This window comes from Sturnus vulgaris, chromosome 7 (assembly GCF_052056855.1).
Source record: "Sturnus vulgaris isolate bStuVul1 chromosome 7, bStuVul1.hap1, whole genome shotgun sequence".
In the NCBI taxonomy this organism is placed as follows: domain Eukaryota; kingdom Metazoa; phylum Chordata; class Aves; order Passeriformes; family Sturnidae; genus Sturnus; species Sturnus vulgaris.
Window position 1 is genome coordinate 27,015,236 of NC_142249.1, and position 17,187 is coordinate 27,032,422.

The 17,187-nt window shown below is 45.7% G+C and overlaps 1 protein-coding gene across 2 annotated transcripts in view; it reads left to right on the forward strand.

Annotated features, from left to right (window-relative positions):
* Window positions 1-7,527: 7,527 nt before the first annotated feature.
* MARCHF4 (membrane associated ring-CH-type finger 4) overlaps window positions 7,528-17,187 on the forward strand; it is a 101,269-nt gene continuing 91,609 nt past the window's right edge. For both annotated transcript variants that reach the window (XM_088168230.1, XM_014889735.2), the window contains exon 1: window positions 7,528-8,063. In XM_088168230.1, coding sequence (XP_088024356.1) covers window positions 7,599-8,063 — 465 coding nt within the window. In that variant the 5' untranslated portion in view covers window positions 7,528-7,598. The remainder of the gene's footprint in view (window positions 8,064-17,187) is intronic.

The following is a 17,187-nucleotide window of genomic DNA, read 5'->3' on the forward strand; positions in this document are numbered from 1 at the left end:
ATTAATTATCTTGGCAAGAAAATGTGTATGGTTTTGAAATCTCCCTTTAATTAACATAAAGTGCATTAGGAAGCAGTAGATCTGGGCCATCGCTTGGATGTAACAGTCTCTCACTTTGTGCTTCTGAAGCCTTGGGAGTGTCAATGGAATGTTTAAGCTCCCTTTCAAATACAGTGTCTGTGCCACATGCAAGGCAAAGACCTCCTTTTCAGAGCAAAGTTTCCATTCTGAGGTACTGTTGGGGGATGCTCCTTTGAAATGCAATGGTCAAAAATCAATTCCTGTTTTCATGGGTGTCAATCCACTACCTTTTCCCACTTACCAATCTTCTATTTCCCTCTGCTTTCATCATCTGCATCATGCCACCTCCAACAGACCTGCCTTTAAATCCACACTCCTTTCTTCCTGATGGAACCTTCAGTTCACTCATTGACAGACATTGCATTTGTCCCTTGTGCAAAGATGTGGAGAGAGTTCACCAAGGAGAGTGATACTTGCCAGTGAAACCTTTGTGCACTTATTACTGACAACTGTGTGCTTTCCTGTGTTCCTGATGGGCATTGGAGCATATTCAGAGCAAGAGAGAGAGACAAGGCAGTGTCTTAACAGGTTGTGGGTCAGCCCGGTGTTTTGTGCCTGACATTTCAGGCAAATGTGGGATCCTACTGCCTTCTTCTGTGAAAATGATGTGGAGCTGGCGCATATGATGAGTAATTCTTCAGCACAGGGAGACACTAGGATGTCTTCCTGTGATGTACTTCAGTGTATGTCTCTCTGATCTCCAGTGTCTCCACTCTTCTCAAGACCCATTTTATACAATGAAGATTGCTTAGGAGACACCTAAAAAGGTTGTCTTCTCATGTCTGAGTCTTGGCCTCTGCCAACATGGAAACTCACCTACTACTGATGAAACTAAGCAGATTATCTGGCTTGTAAGCAACTTGCACTGTACTTATGCAGCATGTATATATCTTCCTGCTGATCCAGAAACAAGCTGCTGTAGATAGGGAAGTTATCTGGGCAGCCTAAGATGTTAAATCCCAAGATACGTATTAGTAAGAATTTGGGGAAACAGTCTCAAATATCCAAATGTTCATTATACTGAAGGAGAATTGTATCTCAAGAAGGATCTTAGCATAGGATTCACAAGATTCATAGGATTAATCTCCTGGACATCCTGGTGTATCTTCATGCACTACCCCTTTTTGCCAGGTACAGGTCCTCCTGAGGACAGACATTCAATCTTCCTATACAAAACTCTTGCTTTTTTTCTTGAGTATGGCAGTGTTGTGCCAGACGATGGTCCTAGGGGGAATATCCTCAGTGTTACTGTGTCTGCTGATGAATTCTGGTAATTAAGCAAACGCTGGATCACATGTTAGATCCTTTCTGTTCACCTGGATTTGAAAAGCATGGAATATCTCTCAGGATCAGTCCCTAATGGGCTTATTTAGCAACATTGGTTTTTCTCTAAATCCCGTCAGACAGGTGTAAGCAAGTTCTAGGACTGTTGTATGTCACTAAAATAACATACATCTGAGAATGCAATTAGACACTTGAAACAAATTTGAGTTGACTTAGAAGAGTAGTGGAAGTATCCAAGGGACCTTTGATTATATACTTTCTTTTTTTTTTTATGTCTATTTTTCAGGTCCTTTTAGGCTTGAGATTTCATGACAATTACTACATTCCTGGATAGTTAAATCCACTCAGTATTTGGCTGAATGCCTTCTGAAAATATCCTGAAACACACCATCTATTGCAGCTGCTCTGTTCCAGTCACAGTTCTGACTAGTCATCCAAGAGGACAAGGAATTCCTTTTGTAGGAGGTAGTGTAGGACTTGTTACCAGGAAAGCTCCATGTTTGAAGTTGTCTAGTCCTGAAGAGAAGTGCTGTGGCACTGCAAGTTTGAATTTTAAATCCAGAGCCTAAAGGAGGAAAGGTGGGGGCTGTCCTCATCAGCAATAGTATCTTCTCACTCACATTCTCCTGCACATTGACTGGCCTCAAGCCTGCTTGTCGAGAAAGCTCAATAAAACAAAGACTCGGATTTCTTCCTGAACCCAGGGAAAAAGATATGCAGTTGTACTTTGCTTTGCTTGGGGTCCTGTTGCTGGACATGCCTGATTTTTCAAAAAAGAACCAGTCCTTTTCTCTCCCCTTTGTAGAGAGCAAGCTGCCATGGAAATAGAAAAATTTTCTCTGTATCAACTCAGATACAGACGATGATTTTTGCAGGAAGAGAGCAAGTGGAAGTTCACCCCTGCCTGGGGAGAAAGCAATAGCACAGGAACTCCCTGTCTGCAGAGTGTGATGACTTTTGCTCCAGTCCAAGACAGCAGATACACCAAGGCACAAAACTCCAGAAATTATTTGTGATCTCCTCTGAGAAAATTATTCCAATTAATATATGGATTACTTCTGAATGTTTAGAAAATGCATAACCCCCACCTGCTCAGCCCAGCTTTCCAGCAGCAACATCCTTTGCATCAGAACACTTGCAACTGCCCAGAAAGAAAGAAAGAAAGACCAAAAAAAAGTGACATAGCTCCCTCTGGCCCCTGGCTGCATCTGCCCACAAGCTTCTTCAACTGAGTTATGGTAATTACATCACTTGAGATTTATTTAATATCTCCATCCGGGAAAAAAAAAACTAGGAAGTCTGGCTGTGACAAGCAATCAGAGGGTACTCAGCTGATGAGCACCTCCCCATCACAGAGAGAGCAGTAGGAATCTTTGATGTATTGGATTTAAGTAATGGTTTGCCAGAGGGATGGGGCCCATGCCACGGCAATCAAAGCTCCTCTGCACCATTAAGGGCTGTAAGTGGAACAGGAGGCGCAGTGCAGCTATTGACTGAGTAGGTGGGCATGAAAATGGGTTTAGGTAACTGTTTACTTCCTGAGAGATGGAAAACACAAAGGAATGTTCCTCTGGCAGCTTTCTGGCTCCCTGACCTTCTCTGTCCACATCAGCATTTATATTGTCTGTCTCTCACATGCTTATGCACAATGACTGGTGTGCTGAGTTCAAGCCGTTCGGCTGCAGTCCACATAATGCTTTCCTGCTTGCATTTGCCTTCCTACTATCTCTGCCATTTAAAAAAATCCCAGAACTAACAATATAAAAAATAAAAATTTGCTTATATGATTTTATATCAGGCTGCCACACAGGCAGATCAAATATTGATGCAGCTCTAGCCACTCTTTCTTGCTTCCTCCACCCCCTCTGTGCTGAGCGATGGCTTGTACAGAGAGGTGAAGAGGAGGCACATGAATAGCAATACTTTTTTTGTCCTTGTTGAGGGAGTAGCTAAGGGCAAATGGGCCCACACTGTGCTTTAGATAACTAGTGATAGAGTGGCTTCTCTGAGACCAAGCTGCAGCCTGAATCCTTCTAGAACAAACAGGCCTGCAGGTCTGTGCCAAGACACCTGGACATCTCCCCAATCTAATTTCCTAGTCAGTAGCTTGGATGTAAGCAACCAAGAGGAACCAGTTCTCCACTCTCAGCTGATTGAGTCACATGGCTTTTCTTTCTCTTTCTGTACCTGAGGAGGGCAAAGGTAGTGTCTGCCAGAGCTGATGCCTCCCAAGTTATCCGCCCTATGTTAACCTCTTGCCTGTTAGCGGGCTCAAGAGACAATGGATCAAAACTCACAGAAACAGGTCCTTCTGCAAAAGAAGGTGCTGCCCATCATCTGCTGCACATTGCTTCCTGTGAAGCAAAATTAGGAAGGCTCAACTGTCCTCTTAACAGCTCCTGACTCTCACTGGCATCTCACCAAAGTGTCTTGGGCCAGCTCTTTCCAGTGCAAGCATTTTAAGCAAGACACCTTGTTCCATACCAAGGAGCCTGAATGCAGCATCCAAGTGTGAAAACATTGGCAGTCGTCCCATTTACCAAAACAGGAATAATAATACCCATTCACCTCTGGGAAGCATATGGAGCACCTCCGATTTATTATTTGTTTTATTTATTTTGTCACATTTATCAGCCATTCAACTGTCCGGGCACACAGCCCATACATTAAAACTCAGAATATAACACAAAGATCTCCTCTACCCTGTAAAACCAGGCATGGGAAGGAGGGAAGGATGAAAGATGCTTTACACAAGCAAAGGATGACAACAATATATTTTTCTCCAATTCTGTTATTGATGGAACCATTCTGAAAATGTTGGTGACATCAAGACAAGAAGATGGGAACAATAAAAAGCATGGGGGGTGGTGGTGGAAAGCCATCCTGGAGCATGGACACAGAGACTCGGCCTCTAGCCAGCCTGTCTCACACACAGGAAGTCTCTAAAATGCTCTTTCCATTATTATTTCTCTAATGACCCCATTAGACACATATGAAATTCTGAGAAGCCTTAAATATCTTGTAGACAGCCACACTGGCAAATCTGCCCAGCTTTTCTGAGGAATGGCAGGCTGCACTGATGAATGTTTTAAAGCATCCCAATGTGTAATTTATTTCCTGGAAATTAATTGCATGTGCTGGTTTCATTTTCCTGTAGCAAATAATCAGTCTGCTCCTTTTTAATTAGGTAACAACATAGATTCCTCTACAAATCATGACACAGTGTTTTATGCATGCCATGTCTTTTTCTATAGGAAACAATTTCAAATCATTGTCTAGGGTCCAGCACAACTTTTAAGAGACATGAGATTATTTATCAGTGGGGTTGCCTGGGTCACTGCCAATGAAGACCTTGCACACAAGACCAGCTAGAGAACCCAGAGTGGCATTGGCACATGCAATGGCTTCCTGAAGGAGAAGTTTAAGGAAGAAACTAAATAAAATGAAATTTCAATGGCATTGACATGTCAGACCCAGGCATCAAGAGGTGTGTCCCATCTTGCGGGTATTCACCAGTCCCTGAGCTGAGACATTGCACTGACATTAGCCATATTGCACAGACTGTATCAATGGTTGGTATTGATAATACTTTTGGTCCACATAAAACTCAGCACCTTTGTCAGCTGTTCCAGCTGGAATAGCAAATACCAAGTCTCAGTGGAGATCTAAGTTTTCCCTAGCATTCAGAGGCTGCATGCGTCTGCATGGACACACATAGCAGGATGGGGTGGGGAAAGCCGCTTCTGCTGATGATTGCAGAGAAAAGCTAATGGCCTCCAGCAGCTGCTACTTAAAATTTTCAAACAGGCTGAGAGAGTAAAAACTATTGGCCTTGGCATCCATTCATTACTTGCAGCAAAACTCTAATTAAGCAATAGTGTTCAGTCATATTTACCCTCCACTGGGCTACAAGGAACCCATATTTCTACTGAAATACATGCTACTGAAACAAAACAAATCTATCAGCATAAACGCTGCTGGAGTAAAATGCAATAACGATATCATAGCTATTAGACCGTGAAATCCTCTGCAACAAATTAATCTGCAAGGGAAAAGTTTGTTGGTGGGATTTCGGCTTCCTGCTGGGAACCTGTAAAACCCGCACCACTGCCGAGACAGCGCCGCACTGGCGGCCTCTGCCTCCTGCCCCTGGAAGTTCCCGTGTGCCACGGGTCCCCGCAGCGACCGGTGGGAGGTGGAAATCCGCCTGGAACGCTGCGGGGCGCAGAGGCTTCGCCGCCTTCCGTGTGCCTGTCGGCGGCGGAGGCGGTGCGGGGCTCGGCGGGGCCGGGCCGGGCCGGGCCGGGGGGAGCAGCGCGGGCGGAGCCTCCGCGCCCCGCCCGCCGAGCCCCACCCCTCCCCGCCCGGCGGAGCTGTCCGCGCCCCGTGGTGCTGAAGCCGCAGCGCCCGCCCAGCTCCTTCCCCGCCCCTCCTCCCTTCCTCCCCGGCGTGGGCTCTCGCAGGCAGCCGCCAGCCCGGGGCATCAAAGGTTGGGAAGGGCTCCATTCCTCGCTTTGATTCTTGCCTCTCACCCCGCCTTTTTGCTTCTTCTTTCCCTCTCCTTTTTTTGTTTTTTCTTTTTTTAATTTTTTTTATTTTCCAAGCCGGGGGAGGGAGAAGAGCGCGGCCACGTCCCACCCCTCCCTTCCTGCAAATCCCCGCTCGCACTGCAAACAATCTGCCTTCCCCATTGCATCCAAGGGAGATAGCAACAGCAACATCATCACGGCAAGCCGGATGGGAGAGCGGAGAGGAGGCTGCTGCTGAGGGAGGAAGGCACACACGCACACACCAGCTCGATGTTGCCAAAGCGGTAGGAACCGCACGAAAAATAAGCCATGCTGCCCCATGTGTCTGGCGCATTGTGCTCCATCCGAGCCTTTTAGGAGAAAGAAGAGAATTATCTGCTCCGATTTTTTTTCCTACCAGCGAGAGTGCGACAGACTTGCGATGGTTGAATGTCAATGCCTGTGAGAGAGAGCAACAGTCAGAGCAGGAGGAGGACAGAAGGGGAGGAAAATGAAGGTGGGGACGGTGGTGGAGAGAAAGAAGGAGCCTCGTCCAATGCATCAAAAGGAGGTCCCTGCAATTGCTGATAGAGCCCTGACCGCCTCGCCATCCACAATGGTCTGTACAAGCTGCCAATGCGTTTGATGACGTTCCTGTTTTGTGAAAGGAGGAAAGGAAACGTGACCATGTAAGATCCACGTTTCCCCGGTCAATTACATGCGAAGAATAGATCCGATTTCGACGTGGGTTTTTGGTCCAGGATGGTAACAGCTTAGGGAGTAATACAGCCGCCTTCCCTCATCAATTTCGCTCTGATTTTTTTTTTTTTTTTGTGTGGTCCAGGCAGCTGCTGTAATAGAGAAGGTCAGAATATATAAATATATATAAAATATATATGATATATATATTATATATATAAAAATATATTTGTCTCAGTACATCTGGGATTAAGCTCGTTGAATGCTAATTATTTCTTTCCGGACTTTTAATATTTACAATTAAATCTTTTAAAGGCAACGGTAAAATCTGAAGCCACTTGGGAGTACAGTGTTGAAAACGTAGGGTGTTTTCCCACAAACAATGTGAAGGTCTTTTTTGTCAAAGAGGCAATTTTGATAATAACAACAGCTACCAATTTTGCATTTTGATAGCCAGACCAGCTGCTATTTTGTCTGGATGCACACTGGGATTCGTGTGATCGGGTTTTATTTTTTAATTGAAAAAAATTATTATAAAATAGAAGAAAAAGGAAAATTACTTGAGATGCCAAATACTGTCGAGAGAACCATATTCTCCCTCCTCCCCACACCCACCGGAGACGTGGACCCTTCTTTTTTACAGGCTTAGGAGTTGCGAGAGCTGATCGGGGGCTTTTCTCCCGAGACCGCCGCCTGCGCCCCTGGACCCTCGGGCGTGGGAGATTCATTTCCTCCTCCCGCTGATTTCTAAGCAAACTTGTGGAGGGGGGGAAAGGATCCCTCGGCAGCACAGAGTCGGTTTTTTTTCTGGTGTGGATTTTTTTTTTTTCAATTGCCGTCCCCGCCGGGTTGCAGCGGGCTGCCGGGGACTTCTCCCCCTCGCCCCCGGGCTCTGCTTTTGTGCGTTCCCCGGCGGCCAGCGCAGCCTCCCCCCGGCACTGCGGCCGCCGCGGAGCCCCCCCGGCCGCGGGGCGCCCGGCTCCTGCCCTTTTCTTTCCCCCGTGCCCGCCTGCCAAGGAAAGGCACATGTTAATACCACCCGGCGCGGGCATTTTCTGCTACTGCTGCTGCGGGCTCCTCCGTCCGAGACAGATGTTGCGAAACCAAGGCCTCCTCAAGTGCCGCTGCCGCATGCTCTTCAATGACCTGAAGGTCTTCCTGCTGCGGAGACCCCCCGCGCCGCCGCCGCCCTCCCCGCCGCCGCCGCTCCCCATGCCCGGCGGCGCAGAGGCGGCGGCGGGGGCCGCACCGCCCGGGGGGCGCGGGCCCGGCTGGCGGGCGGCGGGCGGCGGCGGCGGCGGCGGCGCGGGCAGCCCGGCCGCCGAGGAGTGGGGCAGCCCCGCCGGGGAGCCGCCCGCCTCCCTGCCCAGCAGCACCTCCTCGGATGACTTCGGCAAGGGCAAGGCCGAGGACCGCTACTCGCTGGGCAGCAGCGTCGACAGCGGCATCCGCACCCCGCTCTGCAGGATCTGCTTCCAGGGGCCCGAGCAGGTGAGCGGCCGCGGGCGGTGCGCGCCGGGGTGCGGGTCCGGCGGCAGCGATGCTCCAGCCGGAGGGACCCTGCTTGTGCTGCTGCTTGAGGAGTGTCCCTGTTGCCCGGAACACGACCCCAAACCCAGAGGGGCTCTGCCTTCTGCCCAGGCCCCGGGATCCAGGTTTTGCACCTCGGTAGTGTTTCCCAGGGAGGTGTGGGGTGGAGCCGTGCTCCCTCCTGTTCTGCTTCCCGGCAGCTTTGCCCCGGGCACTCGTGCCCAGCCTCAGAGCCGTACAGCTGTGGCATGGGAGGAGGGATGTGCTGACACCTTCATGGAGCGGAGCCCATCTCAGCAAAGGAGGCTCTTTGGTGCTTTGTGGGTACCCGGTTGCGATGATGGCAGAAGTGATGCAAAGGAGGAGTTTAATGTGCTCTTTGCTTTTAAAAATATAACTTCAGTCTGTACAAAACACGAGGCAGGAGACAACCCTACTTCAGTGTTTCCTAGGGGATGGCTAGTAGGAACTGTGCAAGTGCTCCACTGCTCCAGTGCTCCCGGTTGCACTATCTGCAGGAGAAACACGGCTGGCTACAACTGTACCTGCTAAAGCTGCAGCCTTGAGATGCTCCGTGGTACAGACTGAGGTTAGGCCGGTGAAGTTTCCCTCCACTACACAGGAATATGAAACAAATGCAACCATGCTAGAATAAAAGATGCCACCCTGGAGCATTATTCTCCATATTTAATGACAATTAAAAGCAGCTCACTTATTTTCAGGCTGACAACTTCCTTACAGTGATGTACCCAGCAACATTTGTACCTCACATGACACAGCTTGCAGGTGCAAGGAAGGCTGCAGAGCAGACCTCTGCTTGTGGGATCAAGCCCATATATGCAGATAACCACTATTACTCAGGATAATTCCATTACATGTCATAATAGGGGATCCTTGTATGAGAAAGGGTTGCAAAGTTCAACTTGACTATTTTCATTTTTGGGCACAGATTCTGGCATGTAAGGCATTGAAATCTTATGCAAAATGGGTTTTTCCCCAGGTGTTCTTTCCCCTTCATGGACCTGCGTGCTCTGCTAAGGAGAAAACCAGTCGTCATTTGAAAGTGGCCATGCTCTGGCACATGTCCTGCCTTTTCCAAAATTGCCTACATCTGTAATGCAGTGATTGTGCCCTCTCTTATGTTGGTTTGAGGATGGTGGCAATGGGTGCTGGAAATGGGGGATGGGCTTCTATTCTTCCTTGGGAGAAGTGGGGTCTGCCACTAACTGATGCAATATCCACAGCCCTGCTGGATGTGTCATACCAAGGGTTCCATAGGTCACAGCTCAGTGCTCAGTGGACTGTAGCCTTCTCTAATGGTTTATGCAGCTGGCAGACAGCCGTGAGACACAGTTTTCACCATAGGCTTTCAGATGGGAGTGGAGGAAATAATTCTTTTTTGGAGATAATGTACACCTTCTTCTCTTGCTTGTCTTCTAAAAGTTGGAAGCCATGCAGTTCACTTCTTGGGAATTTGCATTATTCCATATTTCTAGTACTCCTCCTGCCATTCTGCCTGTGCACACAAGACGTAGCACCTGTGAGATTAGCTTACCTGTCAGAGCAAATAGAGCCTAAACAGAATTAAAATAGAGGTAGCTTGCTTCCTTGGAAAACACTAATCCCTGAAAATAACTGGATGCTAATTTTCACACTGAAAACCAGTGTAGGTTGCATTGTAAAAGTGAGACTATTTGCTGACCATCTGCCAGCCTACCTGAGTGAGGAGCTGAGCAGACGTGACTGGCATCTCATAAGACTTTCACCAGGATTTCTCTTTCGTGGGTCTCACAGTTTCTAACCAATACAATGAGATATTTGCAGCTGGATTTGCTACTCTTCTTTGAAGACTACCTTATTCCACAAATAATTTTTTGTCCACTGGCATTGCTTGAGGAGTATTTGAAGCCTTTAGCCCCTGCAGCAGCTGGGAAGCACAAGTCATTATGGAGGCCCAAACTGTGGGGTTTTAAAGCACAGCAAGATCCTGACACATCTTCCTGGAAGTACAGTTCAGAAAACTGAGCACTGAATTGGTGCAGCTGATGTCAGGACCTGCAGTTTGGTTTATTTGGTGCTTATGTCAATACAACTCCAGTAGGGCTAAATCCCACATTCCTTGTTCCTTTTTGTTATGGTGCTTATTACTGGTTTAGCCTTTATTTCCCATTTGTTTTACAACTCAACAGCTGACCAAAGACTCTTCATGTCTTGGGCCCTCACAACTATAAAAGTCTTAGATGCACATTATTCTATACCACCCCTGCCAAGATCATAATGAAAATTTATCTACTTGGAAACAAAATATAATTGCTAGTTCTTTACTCCGCAGATTAATAACAATGACAGATCTAAACAGTATTTTATTTACCTGTCAAAACCATCTGAATTTGCTGCAGCTGTGGGCAAATTTGCAGGGCTGCATCACAGTAACAAGAACAAAAGCCTTCATTATAATTTGACTGTTAGGCACTCTAAGCTTATTTACTCAGATAAAGTGACAGCGAGTCTCCAAAAGATGTTTTAATCCTGTTTTGATGTAAAAAAAATCGCACCAAAATCAACAGCCAAAAAGGTTTCTTAGTAATCTGGCTTCGCAAGTAGATTTTATTTAATATCTAATGCAAAATAAAATTGGGATTTTTGCTTTAAATATATGATTGCCCAACATGCATGATACTTCAGGCTACTGAATTGCTTATATCTTAAGCTCCTCATGTTGGTCTGTGGCTCTTATGGGTAAGCTGATTCTTTCATTTAAAAATGTGCTGAGGACTGTAAGAAGGAGGAAAGCTCATTATTGTGAAACTGTACTGATCCTTGTGTGCTAGTCAAGAGAAACCAGGGATGCGGGCAAGAAAAGAGTGGATCTGATGACCAGGGGATTGCAGCATCTGGGCTCGTGTTTTAAGGGCATGAAGAGCAAACTCTGCTCAGGTCTGACAGTTGAAAAAGGTTGCTGCTTTCATTGAAAATGAGAGCTAAATCTCATTGAAGGTGAGGGACTGAACTCAGCTCTTGGCAGTGGCATTTCCTTTTGGGGACTTGCTCGGCATTTTCAAAGGTTTCAATGACTGAACATCCTTCACCATTGTGTCAGCAAATTTTGAGACCCTGGACTGAGTGGCAAAGCACTCCGGAGAAAGTGAGGAAGAAAAATGCTGGAGTATTTTCTTCTGTTTTGGTTAATGCTTAGTGTTTGCGGAATTTTGTCTGCTTTCCTGGATCTCTGACAATGTTCTGCAAGGGAAAGAAATTAAGATGAGCTCCTCTCTCACAAATGTTTTATAGTATTTGGTATGGTTCCAATCTGAAAGTAAGGAATGGGGATTAGCAGAAAAAGACATGGGTGAAAAGTCCCTTCGCAACAGGGGATAAACTTTGCCCACATCACAAGGAGTTAGCAGTACTGTGGAATTTAGGATCTCAGAAATGGTGCTACCTGTGCTGAAAATAAATGGAAAAACATTCTTAAATGAAACTGAGATAATTTGGAAAGCCATATGTTTCAAGGTTCACTTGTTATATTGTCAGTTAGAGTGTGTGCACATCTTTTATTACCGATCATTTTCAGTCTGCGTTTCTGTTTCTCTTTTTTGGGGAAAGATGCTGGAAAGATGGAGATTTGAAAAGTCAGTAGTGGTAGATTTGGTTGGTTGTGGAGGATCAGAGAGAACAGATTGTGGACTCTTACCTGCAGGCTGATAGCTTGGACTTAGTTCAGTATTCAATAGAAATGCTTGGATGAAGACTATTCTTCCCACTATATTTCCTGCTAGACTTTTGCAACACCAGATCCTTAATATGACAACGTGAAGACCTTCAAGAAAATTGGAAGGGAAGACAACTTATAATGCATATTAAGACATGCATTTCTATGTGATATGTAACTGGGCTGTGGAGCCCCTTGCTTCAGGACATACAAAGAGCTAAAGTTTAATGAAGGATTATAAAGACGTGATTTTTATGAATACCTAGAGTTATCATTAATTGATAACACTTCTGAAAGTAAAATTCATGTTTCTCATCTGAAGCCATCTAGAGATCAGGGTGAGACTGACTAGGGGCAGGGCCCTGGGGCTGGTGTCTTGCCCCATACCTCACCAGCCTCCTGTGCCTGACCAGTGAGATCCACCCCTGCAGGTGCATGTCTGGATTTCATGCTCATGTAAGGTAATGTCTTCACTGTGTAGGCACCCACCATGTTCAGGACTTCTCTAGAATTAAAGTGACCCCAAAATACTCATCCTGGAGTAACACACATTCTTGGGGGCCCTGTGTAGGATCAGGGAATGGTCAGTACCATTGAACGACTGGCCATTAGCATGACTTGAAATAACTAGTGAGAATCTGAACCCCTTCCTGGTACAGATATGAGCAGAAAGCATCATCAGCTCCCTGCATGGCAGGGTCTGCAGAGAAGGCATGAGCTAAGGTCAGGAAATACTGCTGCTATACACACTGGTCTCTCAGCAGCACAGAGGAATGGAGGAGGTGTCTGGGATGCCTGATTTCTGATTTGCAACGTTGTGAGATTGAGGAAAATGAAGTACTAGAGTGAGACAAAGAGGAAAAGGGGAAGTCTGTGTCAGAATTCAGGGCTCATAATGAGTGGAAAAAGAAACAACTGTGAAAGCAGTATCACAGACATACCCAAAGCCCGGAAAACTTGCAAATATAGATGCTGGTACTTCATGGGGTCTGTCCAAACTGGCTAGACCATCAGGACACTGTTTTCAAATCTGTTGCATTACATGAGAGTGCAGGCTTCCCATCCGTGTCATTCTCATAGGTGTGTTCCCATGGGATTAATTTACTTGGTGTTAGAAGGAAAATAATTCATTAGAAAACAGCCAGCCAGTCCTGCTAAAACTGAAGAATAAGAGATGCTGGAATGCAGCAGTTTAGATTTCAATCTGTATATTGTAATTTATGGTAGGAAGGGAGGATGCTTCCTGTGGCATTCAGTCCATCTCTCTGCCTTCCCACCTTTGTATCTTAACACCTCTATAGCTACCTCTCCTGTTTCACCTGTCCCAGGATGAAATCTGTACTGTGCAGGCAGAACATTCTTGGCTTTAGTAAAAGCTTTGCTTGAGCCATCAACTGAATGGAGCCCAAGATGTCATCTATTTTAGATTTAGTTGCTCTTGCCACAGAGTTGATTGGCAAAGCTCCCATTAACTTCAACAGCAAAAGTGTAGGCATCCAGTAGCAGGGACCTGACCCCTGTATTTCAATAATATTGTGCACACAGCGGGGTTTCTATAAATAATAGTGAAAGCCACTAATCCCATTGACTTTTAATTGCTCCGGAAGACAAGGTTTTCACCTTTTGTGCCTGCTGAAACTCTGATGCCTGACCCGTTTATTTCAGTGCCACTAGCTAGCCTGAGCAGCAGTTTTTCTTTTCTTTCACTTTTCCCTGTATAAAAGGCTTCATGAAGGAACTTGTCTATGTTTGTGTCAGTGTTTCTTAAATATACATTTCAGGCCGTGATTAACAGTGGCTGATGTCAGTTAGTGACAGAACAAGCAATGCAAAAGCATGTAGCTCCATTGTTTGCATCTGTAGAGTCACTGTTATTTCCACAAAGGCAACACTTGCCTCTGGAAGGGCTCTGTTGGTACAAAACTGAATTGCATTCAGGTTGTCTTTCAAGCAAAAATTCATTCCCAGCAAGGGCCTCCTCTGTGGCAGCCATTTGCTCACATTGGTGTTTTCCATTCAAGGTTGGCCCAGTCCAGAAGCCAGAAATGGTTGTGCCAAAAATCTGTGATATTATGTGTCCTATGTGCCTGCACATCTCCATTCCTCCTAGGCTTGTAGTAAGATAATAAAATGTACTGTAATTGTTAGTGGTCCATATCTGTGACCATCCCATCCTTTTATTATGTGGTTGCCAAAGGAATAAAGCCATGTGATGGTGTCAGCTGTTACAGGTTATGCTCATCAGCCCTCCTCTAAACCTACTGGCTAATGTCTGCCACATCTGGCATATCTGAAAGGCATTAAATTCCTGTATGCTTCATGAAAACTAGCTGGATGAAGAAGAGGAAAGCTAGAAATGTCCTGCTGAGGGAGAGATTATAGCATTGTCTGTGCTAGACACTGTAGAGTCCATGGAGGACAGAGCTTCAGATGGAACAGCAGCTGTAATAATAAGAATGTGTATCCCATTAGACAAAAAAAGAAGAACCCCAACATGATATGGTTTCCATGGGAAACCAGACTTACAGAATAGCTTAACTTTTTATCTTTCTCCTTTCCCTTTGTTAATCAGAATTGCTTACCTAAAATTAATTGCTTGATGCTGAAGACTTTCTTATCTTCCCCCATCTTTTCACAACCTACCTTTTATTCTTTTCTAATTTATCACTGGTTACAGTAGAACAAATTACACTGTTGGCAGTGGAGAGTGATGAGTGATGACTTTCTTCTGGTGAAGAAAGTAACAGCAGGACCTGGAAACCTATGTAGATAATTAATGGACTGTCCCCATGCCCCTCTGTGAATAGTGATGAGATAAGGCACAATCATGGTGGGCAGATTGGTTCCAGTGACAAGGCCCCTATACTGAAATTCTCACACATCTGTCATGTCATTTCTTGTTCTTTACACTCTTGGGTGGTTTTCTCTCACCTCTTCTTCCTTCTTTTCTTCTTGGCCAAAGCCAATTGACACATCAGAGCTTGGTCCCACCCATTCTATCTGGCTCTCTCTGCACAGGTACTCCTATGGCCTGTGTGCCATCAAATCCAAGCCTCCTCTCTGTGCAGCTTGTGTAAACCTCATGGAGGATGGGGTAGTTCTATCTTGAAGGGATCTCTGAGAAAGTTTTGTCTCCTCTGTAGAATAACTTTGTAAGGAGCATCCATTTTGGTTGGAGAACTGCACTGTCAGATGTACTTTTTTCCATGCAGTCACAGACATATGCAAAACAACTTTGCAGAACAGGAGAGAGAAAATAAACTTGATATTCAACCAGTTTAGAGGTCAAGGACTGCTACAGTCTTTGTGGTTTCTTTGCCATGTTGCTCTTAGCAGAAGGTTACCAAAGAGTGCTTGATTGACAGTGTGTTCATATTTTAGGTAAGGCCATGAGATCACCTTTCCCATGCAAAGAGCATGTGCCATTAGCCAAGAGGCCAGTATTAGAGGCACCTCTAAGGTTTATAGTGCACTAAGCATTTGGAGGTGTTTGCCCTCACCATTTGCAGGCAGTCCTGTGGCTGCAGCCTCTGTCAAGTCATTCCCTGGGATTGCCATTGTAACCTGTGTAGGTTTATCTTCTGTTTATTAATGTGTGCACTGATCATGCCCAAGCATGGGGCAGTGCCCAGTTCTCAAGAGATCTACCTGTCAAAAATCCTGACAGAGGCTGGCCTCACCAGTTCTTAAGGATGGGCGTAGTTGGAGAACCTGTCTTTCCTGCTGCTGCTCATTCTTCTTGCCCTTTCCTTTTTTTCTCTCCAAGAAGTAAGTAACTGAAGGTATTTTCCAGTAGTTGAATGTAAATACAGTGAAAATTCATCCTGTTAGGATTTTGCAAGTTTAAGTGATGACTGAAGCTGTAACACTCCTTCTTCTCTAGGCCAAACAATCCCAATTCTGCCTTTGCTTTTATGATGTGTTTTCTAGACTACTAATCATCCTTGGTGTTACCATTACCAAATGGTCCATATTTTACTATAAATGCACTGGAAACAATTATCCAGCTGAATCCTTGTCAGTGCTGAGCAAGCAGAAAGGTTTTAAATCCTGTTTAACAGGTAGCAGAAGTCATCCATTCCAGGCTAATGTTCACCCTCTTTATTTATTCATTTATTTATGGAACAGCAGATGATTATTGATTGTTACTCAGTTCGTGATCTCCATGTCCTTCAGAGCTGCTTCTTGGCCAGTCCTCCAGCCTGGCTCTGTGCAGTTGGCATTACTGCACTGGTGGAGGAGCTGCATTTGGCCTTGCTGAATTGCATCCATTTTTCCTTGGTAGCAGCCCCTTGCAGGAGGGCCTGTAAGATGCAGATGGAGTAAGCATTAACTCAGTTGACTCTTCAGATCATTAATGACTTGAGCTCTTCTACCTCACCTCCTGAGGAGAGCTGCAAGGAGAAGCCTGGAGGAGCAGTTGTACTTTTCTTTAAGGATCCCGTGATTGCCATAGGTAAGACTTATGGCTGGTCCTGTCACTGCCCACTTATAGCCATGTGGAGGAAGAACAAATGGATCCTCATTACTTCAGTTCAGGTGTCTGCTCTCTGCCCCAGTTAAAGCGACTCTCAGCAAGGCTGAATATGATTTTCCTGACAGATTCAGGCCCTAGCCAGTCCTGCTTGAAATGTTGCCCACATCACCCACATCACCCATCTCCTGCTTCTGCAATCACTTTATGGATGGGGTGGCTCACATTTCCTCCTAGCACTTTCTTGTGCTAGCACAGTCACTTGGGATATTAACCCTACGCCCACCTTAAGCTTATTTTCTCTCGTATCCTAGCTGTGTACTCATGTTGTGTTCATTTGCATTCTCTACAATTGCACAGACACTTGGTCAGATCCTCATTTTTTGCTTTCATTATGGTGATCCCTTCCTCTCCAATTTCCCAGCACAGGCATTGTCCTGCTTCAGTGAAGTCAAAATCAAGAAGCTCACTTCTTTGATTGGTATCTTGATGAAAGAAGTGGTTTTCCAAGAACTTCCATGTGCATCTCCACACCCTTCAGTGTTCCCTGTCCTTACCCAGATAGATCCTGTGTAGTTCTTTACTCCAGTTCTCAGTGTTTGGAAGAGCTAAATAAAGCCATGTGGAAGGACCTGTTGAAGACATAACACACAGCATCAGCGTGCAGGAATCCTGCTGGCACTTCACCCACACCACATCAGCACCTACCCTGGCAATTTCCTGCAGGTGCTGAACTAAAGCTCAATGGATGGTTTGCACTTCCTGCAAGTACAGGGCCATGGGCTAAACCTGCCCCTCCAAACACCCCAGTGCTTTTAGTTTTATCAGGTCTTCTTCTCTGTCTGATGTCTTGCATGACCTTGCACTGTCTGATGAATTAAGCACTTCCCTTTTCTTCT